The sequence below is a fragment of the Oncorhynchus mykiss genome, chromosome 27, assembly GCF_057628025.1.
Source record: "Oncorhynchus mykiss isolate SJ-2025 chromosome 27, ASM5762802v1, whole genome shotgun sequence".
In the NCBI taxonomy this organism is placed as follows: Eukaryota; Metazoa; Chordata; class Actinopteri; order Salmoniformes; family Salmonidae; genus Oncorhynchus; species Oncorhynchus mykiss.
This window is the reverse complement of record NC_143048.1, coordinates 21,050,845-21,064,953: the sequence shown is the minus strand read 5'-3', so window position 1 is coordinate 21,064,953 and position 14,109 is coordinate 21,050,845. Positions and strand designations below refer to the sequence as shown.

The window sequence follows — 14,109 nt, the reverse complement described above, 5'->3', positions numbered from 1 at the left end:
GTATTGGGACAGGGACACAGTTTTTGTTGCACTTTGGATTTGAAATTATACAATGACTAAAGTACAGACTGATCGTTTTAAATTGAAGGTATTTTCATCCATATCGAGTTAACCGTTTAGAAATGAAAGCATTTTTTGTACATTGTCCCCCCCATTTTTAGGGGACCAAAAGTATTGGGACAAATTCACTTGTGTATTAAAGTTGTCAAGAATTTAATATTTGGTCCCATATTCCTAGCACATTAAGTGTTTTCTAAACACTTGTACATTACAGATAGTCCTGAATAAATTGTGAATAATGATGAGTGAGAAAGTTAGAGGCACAAATATGATACCCCCAAGACATGCTAACCCAACGGTTCGCAAACTAGGGGTCGCCTGATATTAAAATCGGGTCGCAAGAGAATTTCCAAAACCCTGAGAAAAAATATATATACAGTATGTATATTATATTGTCTCTGTATCTCAAAATCATTGTAATGTGGTTAACTTTTTAAAAATGAAAATTATTCAAATCTAAAAGATGAAATTCAAGCAGTGAGCGCCCTTAGATCATGAGAATTCCCACGGGGAATGACTAGGCCCTCAATGCTATGAAACCACACACTATTGCAGAGACTTATTACCGGACGCAATTGATATGGTGAAAACAATGTGTTGGGAGTCAGAGGCACAGAAACTCACATCAATACCTTTGTCAGATAACACTGTTAAACAAATAGTTTATGCTATTGCTAGCAATCAAGAGGAAACTCTGACTGAATGACTCAACTCCCTAGCTTATGCTCTCCAAATTGACATTAGCTGTGAGGGCCAAGATGCCCATGCATTGACTTTTGTTCGCTATACATGGTGGGGGATGCTATTCATGAGGACATTGTTCTGTCTCATTTTTCCAAAGCATGAAATGGCATATGGGATGTTCAGTTTGCTGCGTGGCTATATTGACGAAAAACAGATTCCATATGGCTATTTGGGGCTCAGTCTATCACCGGACGGTGGGCCTCTGCACTCTAGTTGTGTGTCTTCCTCTGCCAAATGGATGTATAGTATGATATACCGAGAGCAACTGGCGGCAAGAGAGATGAGCACAACTCAGAGATTTACTGCAGCAGGTAACTTCCATTGTAAACTACATCAAACCATGTCCAATGCGCGCACGCCTGTTTGCAAAACTGTGGAGACATGGGATCAGAGCATGACAATGCTTTATTTCACACCAAGGTTTGGTGGTTATCGAGGGGGAGTGTTAAAAATATTTTTGAGAGAGGAACTGTTGTCACTCACAATGGTTGTAAAAAATAAAAGACTTTCGGTTGACTTTCTGTGTAATGAAAAGAAAATAACAGAAAACAGCACGATTGCTGTAATCCCCACATTTTAAGATGACCACAAGCATCCCTGTTCCTAAGAACTCTAATGCCACAATTACTACCACCCTGTAGCACTCACTTCTGTAATCATGAAGTGCTTTGAGAGGCTGGTTATGGCACACATTAACTTTGCCACCCTAGACCCACTCCAATTTGTATACCGCCCCAACAGATCCATAAATAACTCGGATCTCAATTGCTCTCCACACTGCCCTCACCCACCTAGATAAGAGGAATACCTATGTGAGAATGCTCTTCATTGACTACAGCTCAGTGTTCACCATTATCCCCTCCAAGCTCTTCACCAAGCTTAGGACTCTTGGTATGAACACCTACAGCACGCCCAATTTTTCAGTTTTTGATTTGTTAAAAAAGTTTGAAATATCCAATAAATGTCGTTCCACTTCATGATTGTGTCCCACTTGTTGTTGATTCTTCACAAAAAAATACAGTTTTATATCTTTATGTTTGAAGCCTGAAATGTGGCAAAAGGTCGCAAAGTTCAAGGGGGCCGAATACTTTCGCAAGGCACTGTAAGTGAATTTGTCCAAATACTTTTGGTCCCCTATAATGGGGAGGGACATTGTAGAAAAAGTGCTGTAATTTCTATATGCTTCACTCGATATGGATGAAAATACCCTCAAATTAGTCTGCACTTTAATCTTATATCCATATAATTTCAAATCCAAAGCACTGGAGTACAGAGCCAAAACAATCAAACTGTGTCACTATCCCAATACTTTTGGAGCTCACTGTAACTCTCACACTGTACTGGTTAGCACATAATCTGGCAACAAAGAGCAGCATTACCACAGTTTCTCTTTGAATAACTTTATTTATGTGCTGACATTCTTGCCACCTTTGCCATAAATACCCTGTAAATCAGGGAATAAAACTAGGATGAGGCATGCTACTACCAACACTGAAACCTCTTTAAATTCACAATGAGTAGCAGCATGACTCCACAATTAGATTTTCATTTCAGTACATTGGTAGTTGTACCTGGGCACACAAATGTTCCATGACAGTATTAGATCAAATGTTTACGGAATAGGCTATTCATTATGCCCAACCGGAAACATGTTAAATCTGATAAAACATGTCTGGAAAAACTGGACATGCAGATAATACAAGCCATGTTCACTATACCAGTACATCAAAAACACAAGCTTAATGCAGATGATGGGAAAAAAATGGGGAGAGAATGCCCACAATTGCAATCAATACATTTCCTTTAAAAACTCAGAGGATATTTAGGGTTAAAATAGGCATGGCTTTAGCTCTGTATTCATACCAGTTCTCAAATAAATCAAAGTTTGTCACGTACAGAGATCAGCAGATGTTAAAGCAGGTGCAGCAAAATGCTTGTGTTTCTAGCTCCAACAGTGCACTAAATGTCTAACAGCACAATACTAATACACAAATGATTCCAATAAATAATGTTCACGCTCAATGCCTTCACTTCAATTAAGTTTCAATATTTGACTATTTAGTAGATATTCTCTCCGCTGACAAAATACAGTAACAATTCACTTATACCATTTTACCAGTTTTTCTAGCGCTCTGTTTGAGTCAGTAACATTTTTAAATCAGATTTCACCCAAAAGCTTGATTTAGCAATTTAACAATATGATTTATATATTTATTCAATATTTACATTAAATAAACGAAATAACCACAAAATCACACATTGTGCATCTATCGTGATTTTTTTGTCAAGTCATGCCATAGTTGCCCAAAGCTCAATTCTTATTCACTGCAAACAGAACACACTGCTAGGCTAGCTCTCTTTCAAAACAGCATTTTGGTTGTAAAAATAGACTAGATCAACTGTGGCAATGTGACCAGTGTTAATATGACCCAGTATGTTGGACATCAGTTCTCCACCCAACCACTATCAGGAGGTTTCAATATTCTGATTTTTCCCATCTTGTCTCCCAAAAACAAAAAAGCAGTTGTGAGCTCTTGTGCCATTGCCTTACAGATCTTCCAATTATGGAAAGAGTGTTTTAGCCCACAGACTCAATATGGGATACGATGATACTTTAACCACCTGTGTCTCAGTGATGTTTTTAAAGTACCAAATATTGCTTGCTGGTACAAAGTCAGAAATGGGTCAAGTAAAAGTCAAATCAAATCGGAGGGTAGTTAGTTGGCAACAATAATGAAGAGGTTGAGACCACGGCAGTGAGATTTTTGACTTTTTGTTACATTTAAAAACCGGTGAGGCTTGGCGTTCGGCCTTCTGTGTTCTCTCATAGGTTACTGCAGTGGGGAAGCCTTCATTGGGATCATGATTCTAGAGTCCATGTGCTGAATGAGAGGAACTGCAACAGAGATACAAGATCAGAGGAGAGTTCAAAGTATTTCATCCTTAAAAAATGTGCACGCTATGTGAAAGTACACTTCATAACAACTGATTTTGCTCACCTGTATAATACACAACCTCATCCCAACCCTCATGTTGCCAAGCTGCATTCCTTGTGGCTTCTCTGGCCTCAAGGTCTTTGTAAGCTGAAATCAACAATGAAGCACTATTATAAAATGAATGTTAGTCTTCTTTTAGAAAAAGAATAACAGCCTTGTCTATAAGATAGCCTAAAAACCTAGTATGAGACGCTACATGAATGTTAGATCTGTGTGAATGAACGAGACTGGAGGAAAGGAGAGAAGAGCGATAAAGCTCATCTGCCTGGCCTCACCCCAGAGGTGGTGCACCATGTAGAGGTTTCCGATTTGGGAGAAGAACCCTCCCACAGCCTCACTGTTGTGCTGGCGGTAGCCAATAGCTCTGGCCCTTGGGAAAACAACAGGCCAATCAAAACAGTCACAACACTTTCCCACAACCAATGCTTCATCTTCTTCACATTGGCTGAAGGCCACCCCATGCAGATGATTTGTTATATCCATTTAAATTTTATTTATACAATTATTCAATTAAGAACATATTATTTGTCATGATGTCCTGTCAAAGAGTCAAGCACAGCTGCCATATACAATTATAATGGGCTACTGTCCATGTGGTGTCTCAACCACTGATGATAATTTGACCAACAAATGTTATTATTCATACTGTTTGATTGAACTTGCTTTAAAACTATCATAGCAGAACTGGTTGGCTATACAGACAGTAGCTGCACAGTGCCAGGATTAGTTGGATTGGATGTACTCATGCATCGAGACTGCTAATTGTACGGTGTGGGGTTGGAGAAATGTCATTATTGGCTCTGAACCAGTCCCATTAGTCATAGTATATACAATCATATAAATTACAATCATGTACAGTTATTTTGATTAGCCAAATCATACTGACTTAATTCCCGTTGTCAGCATTTCATGTTGCTTTAACAATGTGGCATGACTTTTTCCCCCCAATTAGAATGAGTAATTCTGATCAATTACTGAACCAAATAATCAGAGAGAGTATGCACAAATCACAAATTAAACTTATTTTGGCAGACAAGTTTGAAGAATTCAGAACAATGAATTAATATTGAAATATTGAATATTTGTCATAAAGGAACAAAAATGTTTTCAACATAAACCTGAGAGAATGGAATCATCCAGGCTCATAGGCTCCTGTTGAAAGTAAACAACTAAATTTAATCTGAAAATAGCAAGGACAGCAGTAGAATCTCCCTGTGCACTCTGGGATCTAACAACAGAGTATCAAAATAGCGTCTCTCAGTGGAATAGCTCTTACTAATGAGAAAATGGGGAAGGAAGTTTCAAGCTAAAAATAATCTATATGCTGTAAGTAAAGATGAGAAATTCAAATGTAATCAGGTTGCCTTACCAGTAATTACCCCACTCAATCATGGTGCCAGGCTGAAAAAAGAAAACATGAGAAAAAAAGTTTTTGTATTTCACAGGAATATAAATGTGTGACAATTTCCTCCAAGATTAAAAATGAATCATAATGGCCCTTTCACATAGATTGCAATATAGACCTACATTTTTTAGCATAATGTTTCCATAGAACCTACACAAACTCTCCAATGTCCATGTCAACAATTGCCCACCCTTTGTATCATCTGGTAGTGATTCATATTTATTCAGCAATGTAGCACCATCCTAAACTAAACCCCTAGTAGTGCTATGGTTAATGAGGTTCAGTCACTCAGTACTCACTCGGAGCTGGTAGGACCTGAGCTCGTAGATGTTGGGTCCCTTCCTGGGAATGGGCTCATTCCAGAAGCTGAACTCCAGGAGCAGTTGGTTCCTACGAGACAACAGCATCTTTCCTCTCTCCTCCCGGTACTTCATGAACTCCTGTGTCAACCTCACATCAATAAGCAAATCTGATCCCTCACTGTCTATCTAGGGAAGGGTTCATTAGCTGTAGATTATAAGCCAGGGGTTATAGTAGGGCTGGAGCAAAAGCCAGCACACCCAGTAGATCTTCGGGAGGAAGCTTAGCCACCATATGAGTTAATGTGAAAGGCGACCTCAGACAATACTAGCATATGAAGCTATATTCAAGACTACTATATTCAAAGTGAAGGCTTCTAGATGCTGCCGGGGAGGAAATGACAGTCATGGAACATTTTGGTTACCTTGTTCTGCCTGAGTTTGCTCATGACCTCGGTCAGAGCTGGGTAACCTCCTCTATACCGCCACATATGGACTGGAAAAACACACACACCAGCCATTATTTGCAAAGCAATAATACGCATATTCAGAGACATATCCATAATCCTTCTGAAGTGTAAGGGCATTATTTCAGTAATGCAAAACTAACAGCCAGGGAACTATTGGCAACATGTGTGAACATGACATGGGTAGGCTAGGGTTAGGCAACACAAATCACGGTTTTCGATTTTGCTTTCGATTAATTGCTGTAACACAGGATAAACAATTCATAAAAGTCCTATGATGGTAGTAGTGACTGTCCATTAATGCTTATCCCTTAATAAACATTTATTGACATGACTTTACTTGAATAAATTATTTCAGTTGTTGTGTATATAACATATGATGACTTTATTTAATTCCAAGTAAACATCTCATCTCTATAGCGCTGCTGCCTATGCTGTCTGCCAAAATCACTATTTTGTAGTTCTTCAAAGTAAACAAGGCATACTTTTATGACTGCTGAATATCAACTATTAATCACGTAGTTCATGTATTTTTAGGGCGATACCTCGCGAAGCAACAGCTGCTCTCTATATCCCCTCATGATCACACATTCTCTCTTCTGTAGCAGGCGTAAAAGAATCAGAGACCAGCCAAGTATATGCACAATGGATTATGGTCATTGTAGTTAACTACCACATTTTAAGGACTAAACCATGTACAATATTGGCCTGTTGGAAACTACAACTCCCTACTACATTGCACAGTTTGGGCTGGATCTGATTGTCTCTAAAAACCTAACGAAATGGAATTCTAATAATTGAACCAACGTCGGTCAATTAGTTGTTTAAAAAACAAAAAATAACCAACATTTAGGTTAATTGCTCAGCACTAATGTTTGCAGGCTTTTGTTATTATTGCCAGGTAGGTGTAACACCAACTTAATTGAATCATCATCTCATGAGGAAAATTAGCAAAACTGGTTCAATGAAGCCCATATCTCCTAAACTAAGTTTTCCTATCCCTGCAGGTGTGTCAATTCGAAGTGTATGTGCATTTCAACTAGTGTGTGCTCTGCTGCCAGCATTCTTACCAGCCTGGTCCTGCTCTCCATACCAGGTGTTCCAGGTACCCACCAGCTCACAGGGATAGTACTTATCATTATGGATAGATGGCAGGGTCTCCTCACTGTCAAGGGAAAGCAATAACAAACATATTCTACTAGGGAGCCTAGCGGTTAAGAGCGTTTGGCCAGTAACCGAAAGCTTGCTTGTTCAAATCCCTGAGCCGTCAAGCTGGAAAAACCTGCTGTTCTGCCCTTGAATCTGATTCATAGAGGTTGGGTTAAATGCGGAAGACACATTTTGGTTGAATGTGTTCAGTTCTGCAACTGACTAGGTGCCACCTTTCGCCTTCCCCTAATAATAATACTTGTATGATATATAATATGACCATTATTATAACTATAACAGTTTAACTGTTATTGTTGATGCCTGGATGCAATCATTTGACGTTAGCACTGACACCACTGCAGCTTTCTTGTCAGATTTCTCTTAGGATTTCAACATATACTTCCAAGCTAAATATAAATGTTCTATAACAATCCCCATCCCAAATGTTTAAAATAGGCATTTTGGCTGTGTGTTGTGTCTAAACCAGTTGTGCAGATTCTATGATAAGTAAAAGGTATTATGACTGAGTCATCTTAAGTATGAGCATAGATAAATTATTCTACACAGCGTTGTCATGCCAGTATATCAATTGCATCACAGGAATAAAACATTTTGTCTAAACTCTGCCCTTATGCAAAAAACACATGAATTTCACATGATCTTATGTGAAGTTAATGTGATCACGTGAAATGTTCCAAAAACACATGTTTTCACATGCACAACCCACTGGTGACACCAGCCATAATATCACCACTACTACTTTTTACTTTATATCACACATACTCAACAACCAAATGAAACAATAATTTGGGACGGTACTACCCTCAGTACGGCTACTATTTAATTTTTTTTTTTTTTACCTTTATTTAACTAGGCAAGTCAGTTAAGAACAAATTCTTATTTTCAATGACGGCCTAGTGGGTTAACTGCCTGTTCAGGGGCAGAATGACAGATGTGTACCTTGTCAGCTCGGGGGTTTGAACTAGTCCAACACTCTAACCACTAGGCTACCCTGCCGCCCCATTTGAGGGGCTTTAGGTATAAAGGACTAGACTGAACAGGGTCCATACTACTTACCAAAGCTGGTTGTAGGCATCCAGGCACTCTGGCTTCACATTATGGACTGTAACAGAACAAGCTCTATTAGACATAGTGGCCTCTGTGTTGGAAGGGGTTAAATTGGTCACACTTTACATTACAGTCAAGGTCCGTAAGTACAGTGAAACAAGTATTGTAATTACTAATTTCTACATTATACTTACACTATAGTTATTACACTGCACTCAATTCTAAAATATAAAAAGTCATTTGGAATTGAAGTAAACAAGTTACAGTAAAGAACAACTTACACTGGATTTTGTAGAGGTTGCTTTCCTCATTCTTGGTAAGCAAGTGGGAGTGGGCATCCTTTCTGGGATCAACTTTACGCACAAATAGTGACTTGAACCAGCTATCTTCACGATTCCTATGGTTTGATGCCGACAAGCCCCTGGAGAAAAAAATACAGATGGTAGTGTTAATACATATGTGAACGGAGACATCTTATGAAGTTAGTGACTCATCTATTCCTGCAGCAAAGGATTTCACTGCTGAGTAGTGAGCTGAAGTCAGATCTGCCCATGCAGAATAATAACAGTAACATGATGTTGTTGCCTAAGCTCACACAATGTTTGAGAAAATGCACACTGGTCTCCTACATGCAGTGCCAGTTCTTGCATGTACCTGGCTGTTTCACAAAGTAAACAATAAGCAGTGACAGTTACAGCTAGCCACAGAACACCCCTGCTGCACCAGTATTAAAATACAAATGATATATCATTGGCTAATGTTGACGTTATAAGGTAAATAAATGTCGATGTAGTAACATACTTATGTCATGTAAAATACAGTAAGCTACACTACATATACAAAAGAATGTGGACACCCTTTCAAATGAGTGGATTCGGGTATTTCAGCCACACCGGTTGCTAACAGGTGTATAAAATTGAGCACACGTCCATGCAATCTCCATAGACAAACATTAGCAGTAGAATGGCCTTACTGAAGAGCTCGGTAACTTTCAACGTGGCACCATCAGAGTCAGTTCATCAAATTTCTTCCCTGCTAGAGCTGCCCCGGTCAACTGTAAGTGCTGTTATTGTGAAGTGAAAACATCTAGGAGCAACAACGCAAAGTGTTAGGCCACACAAGCTCAGAACAGGACAGTTGAGTGCTGAAGCGAGTATAAATCGTCTGTCCTCGTTGCAACACTCACTACCAAGTTCTAAATTGACTCTGGAAGCAACGTCAGCACAAGAACTGTACGTCAGGAGCTTCATGAAATGGGTTTCCATGGCCGAGCTGCCACACACAAGCCTAAGATCACCATGCGCAATGCAAAGCGTGTAAAGCTCGCCGCCATTGGACTCTGGAGCAGTGGAAACGTGTTCTCTGGAGTGATGAATCACACTTCACCAGCTGGCAGTCCGACGGACTAATCTGGGTTTGGCGGATGCCAGGAGAACGCTACCTGCCCCAATGCATAGTGCCAACTGTAAGGTTTGGTGGAGGGCTTTTTTTTTTTTTTTTTCCCATGGTTCGGGTTAGGCCCCTTAGTTCCGCTTTAGGGAAATCTTAACGCTACAGCTTACAACAACATTCTAGACAATTCTATGCTTCCAACTTTGTGGCAACAATTTGGGGAAGGCTCTTTCCTGTTTCAGCATGACAATGTCCCAGTGCACAAAGCGAGGTTCATACAGAAATGGTTTGTCGAGATCGGTGTGGAAGAACTTGACTGGCCTGCACAGAGCCCTGACCTCAACTCCATCGAACACTTTTGGGATGAATTGGAACACCGACTGTGAGCCGGGACTATTTGCCCAACATTAGTGCTCAACCTCACTAATGCTCTTGTGGCTGAATGGAAGTCCCCACAGCAATTTTCAAACATCTAGTGAAAAAACTTCCCAGAAGAGTAGAGGCTGTTATAGCAGTAAAGGGGGGACAAACTTCATATTAATGGAACGAGATGTTCGAGCACGTGTCCACAAACTTTTGGTCATGTAGTGTTTATCCACAACAGTAGCCCTAGCTTTATAATAATGACCTTGAGCAAGTGTAATAATAATTCCCTATTAGACAGACAAGTACACTAGTAACTGGATATGCTGTGTATTAACTTCAACAGTTTAACCATTTTAGAATAGCTCAAATTAGAAGTTGCACTAATTTGTAGTTTATAAAATCGACTACATGCCAATAGTTGACTGGCTAGCTATTTATGCTAGCTTGCTAACAGTCACTTTTTCAGGTTCACTCCTGCACACTTGCAGCATAGACGAGTCAGTAGGAACCTCTATTCTCAAAAATCGTCAATGAAACAAAAGTCAGAACCCCAACGCTTTAAACGTGCAAAGTAATAATAGTCACACCTGCTTAAAACGAAGATCTGTCCTGTCGACTGGGCCGTGTTTTTAGCCTGATTCAGGCCATTGCCAAATCTCTGAAGGACTCGGGTCGCCATTTTCCATTGATAACACTGGAGCGTATTCATTACGCCGATTCGGTTGCAAAACGTTTCTTAAACGGAAGCAAACGGGGAGGGACGTACCCGAATTTGTTCAAAAGAAACTCTCGTTTTACTCTGTTTGCTTCTGTTTGGCTATTAAACGATAAACGGTTTCCATAATGAATACACCCCTGTCCTCCATGCAAAAACAAAGTGGAGTCTGTGAGTCTATAATGTAGCCACCAGGCGGTAGTAAAACACCAACAAATTAATGGTGTGAACAGTGGAGGACCACTTGTCCTCGGTACTAGTTTTGTTAGTTTTTCCATAGAACCATGAAATGGAGCATGTGTGTGTTCCTCTTCTTTGTAGACTTCACTTCTTTTTTTTGCTTGACTGAATATTTCTACCTTCTTTTCTATGATTGGGGATAAATTGAAGACTTTATTCATGCAATCTAACATCTTTGATGACATGCCTGTTCTAAATTCCCGTGCCTCCAAGACAGTTCACATCAGTTGACGGGAATGACGTTCTCTACATGTCAAACTCAAGGCAAGCAAACTGGATCCAGAACAACCTCTGGCTAAAACCAGAGATGAAGCTATGGAGCCAGATAGCTGCCAAAAGGTTGAAGGTACGTATCATTCGGATCGCAAGAAAAGCCATGTGTGAAACATAAATGTGAAATTTAATCTGTGAGCATACAAAAACCATGTTATGATTACAGACTAACATTTTAGGCTTGAACAAACCTTGTGTTGCAATTCTGATGTACAATAATACCTTTCAGAGTTTTGGCAGTTTCATCTCACCAACAAAAAAAGCTGTACACCACACTGCCTGTGAGGAGTGCTACACGAACAAGCCTAACAGTATAAAACAAACGGAAGTCAGGGAAACCGGAAAGAGTTGTCCTGCACGTTTTCAAGTTATAAGTCTCAATTCTCTATTACTTCTGAATTGAATTTACTTCACATTTAGGTAGCTAATGTAATGTATTTGTTGTCTAGACAGCACTAGTTGTATTATGCCTACAACAGGGACAGTTTCAGTTTGCTAGGTGTACATAGAATAATATATGTTTGGTAAATCTACAAATTATGTATGACCACTGGAGTCTTTTCTACTCAAAATGTTTTTGTATAGAATATTTCACATTTATTTAATCACTCAAAATCTTGCCAAAGCATATTCTGTAGGAGGGGTTAATATGAATTTAAAATAATTTGACATGATTTATTTGAATCCGGTCATGAACATATGGACTTTGAAATGAACAAGGGAGAGGTTAAATGTAGTCTAAGTCTGGCATAAGTTTATTGCCACACTTTACAATAACTCTGCTAGCTGTGGTCTTAGGTCGTCTCCGTATGGGCTATTCCCTCCAGCATGTCACTGCTGCCCAGTTGAAGAGCTTGTGATCTCCATGCAGCACCACAGCAGCATTCGTCTTCAGAAAAGCACCCCTCAGCCTTAGAAGATCCCCTTCTGGATGCATGCAGCCATAGTCATTATACCCTAATGTAGGCTTATTTGCTTACTAGCCAAATAAAGTGCAGAGCATGCATGATGTGTGCAACTCATCATTCAAACTTATTTGATCATTTAATTCATCCTTCATTCAGTTCAGTCAGTCAGTATGTCATCCATTCTGTCATTTGTTTGAGTTGCAATATGAACTAAATCAAAGAGAACCACCATTTGCCTGATGACAGCTTTGCACACTCTTGGCATTCTCTCAATCAGCTTTACCTGGAATGCTTTTCCAACCATCTTAAAGGAGTTCCCACATATGCTGAGCACTTGTTGGCGGCTTTTCCTTCACTCTGCGGTCCAACTCATCCCAAACCATCTCAATTGGGTTGAGGTTGTGAAGACCAGGTCATCTGATGCAGCACTCCATCACTCTCCTTCTTGGTCAAATAGCCCTTACACAGCCTGGAGGTGTGTTGGGTCATTGTCTTGTTGAAAAACAAATGATAGTCCCACTAAGCGCAAACCAGATGGGATGTCGTATAGCTACAGAATGCTGTGGTAGCCATGCTGGTTAAGTGTGCCTTGAATTCAAAATAAATCACAGATCCTGTCACCAGAAAAGCACCATCACACCTCCTCCTCCATGCTTTATGGTGGGAACCGCACATGCGGAGATCATCCGTTCACCTACTCTGCGTCTCACAAAAACACGGCGGTTGGAACCAAAAAATTCAAATTTGGACTCATCAGACCAAAGGACAGATTTCCACCAGTCTAATGTCCATTGATCAAGTTTCTTGGCTCAAGAAAGTCTCTTCTTCTTATTGGTGTCCTTTAGTAATGGTTTTATTTGCAGCAATTCGACCCTCAAGGCCTGATTCACGCAGTCTCCTCTGAACGGCTGATGTTGAGATGTGTCTGTTACTTGAACTCTGTGAAGCATTTATTTGGGCTGCAATCCTCTGCAGCAGAGGTAACTCTGGGTCTTCCTTTCCTGTGGCGGTCCTCAAGAGAGCCAGTTTCATCATAGCACTTGATTGTTTTTGTGACTGCACTTGAATAAACTTTCAAAGTTCTTGAAATTTTTCCTATTGACTGACCTCCTTGTCTAAATTAATGATCAAACCCATTTTTTCAATTTCTGCCTAAAATTACATACCCAAATCAAACTGCCTGTAGCTCAAGACCTGAAGCAAGGATATGCATATTCTTCATACCATTTGAAAGGAAACACTTTGAAGTTTGTGGAAATGTGAAATTAATGTAAGAGAATATAACACATTAGATCTGGTAAAAGATTATACAAATAAAAAAACATGCTTTGAACATTTGTTTTTCTCATAATCTTTGAAATACAAGAAAAGTGCCATGCATTGAGATAGGACTCAAGGTATAATTTATATGTTGTCCACAAGATGGTGTGCAAAGTTTCATACTGATCTAAAGAAGAATTACATTACTACACAACATTTTGTATCAAGTCTGCCAGGAGTTTGCCCAAATATGCTGAATTGGTCAATTTCTACATTTTCATGTTTACACACTCCCAGGAATGTCATACATGATGGATCATTAGCTTCCATACAGAAAATACACTAACCTTCACACATCTAGATGGCCGGGCAGGGTGGATGTGGAGCCAAAGACAGCAATGAGGTCAAACTGTAGAACCGAGTTCCTATATTTGAATATATATATATTTTTTTCCAAACAAAACTACACTATATTTTATCTCTGAGACCCTCAGGATGACAAATCAGAGCAAGATTACTGAATGTATGTACATTACTTACCTTCAGAGGTGAATGTATCAAACCAGTTGCTGTGCTAAAAGTGTTTTGTTGTTGTGTACTATCCTCAAACAATAGCATGGTATTTTCTTGCTGTAATAGCTACTGTAAATTGGACATTGAAGTTAGATTAACAAGAATTTAAGCTTTCTGCCCATATAGGACATGCCTATGTCCCGGAATTTGCTGATGTTTACAACATCATTCTAGTCACATTATCGCATATTGAG

The 14,109-nt window shown here is 39.5% G+C and overlaps 1 protein-coding gene across 1 annotated transcript; it reads right to left on the bottom strand.

The window, feature by feature from the left end:
* Positions 1–2,188: 2,188 nt before the first annotated feature.
* On the bottom strand, positions 2,189–10,875 carry LOC110507712 (protein NipSnap homolog 2). The gene is made up of 10 exons (XM_021587911.3): positions 10,534–10,875; positions 8,470–8,609; positions 8,198–8,243; positions 7,042–7,136; positions 5,930–6,000; positions 5,505–5,645; positions 5,170–5,201; positions 4,076–4,170; positions 3,804–3,887; positions 2,189–3,700 (listed from the first exon to the last, which is right to left on the bottom strand). The coding sequence occupies exons 1-10, from the start codon at positions 10,653–10,655 to the stop codon at positions 3,636–3,638; spliced, it is 891 nt and encodes a 296-aa protein (XP_021443586.1). The 5' UTR covers positions 10,656–10,875; the 3' UTR covers positions 2,189–3,635.
* Positions 10,876–14,109: the final 3,234 nt, after the last annotated feature.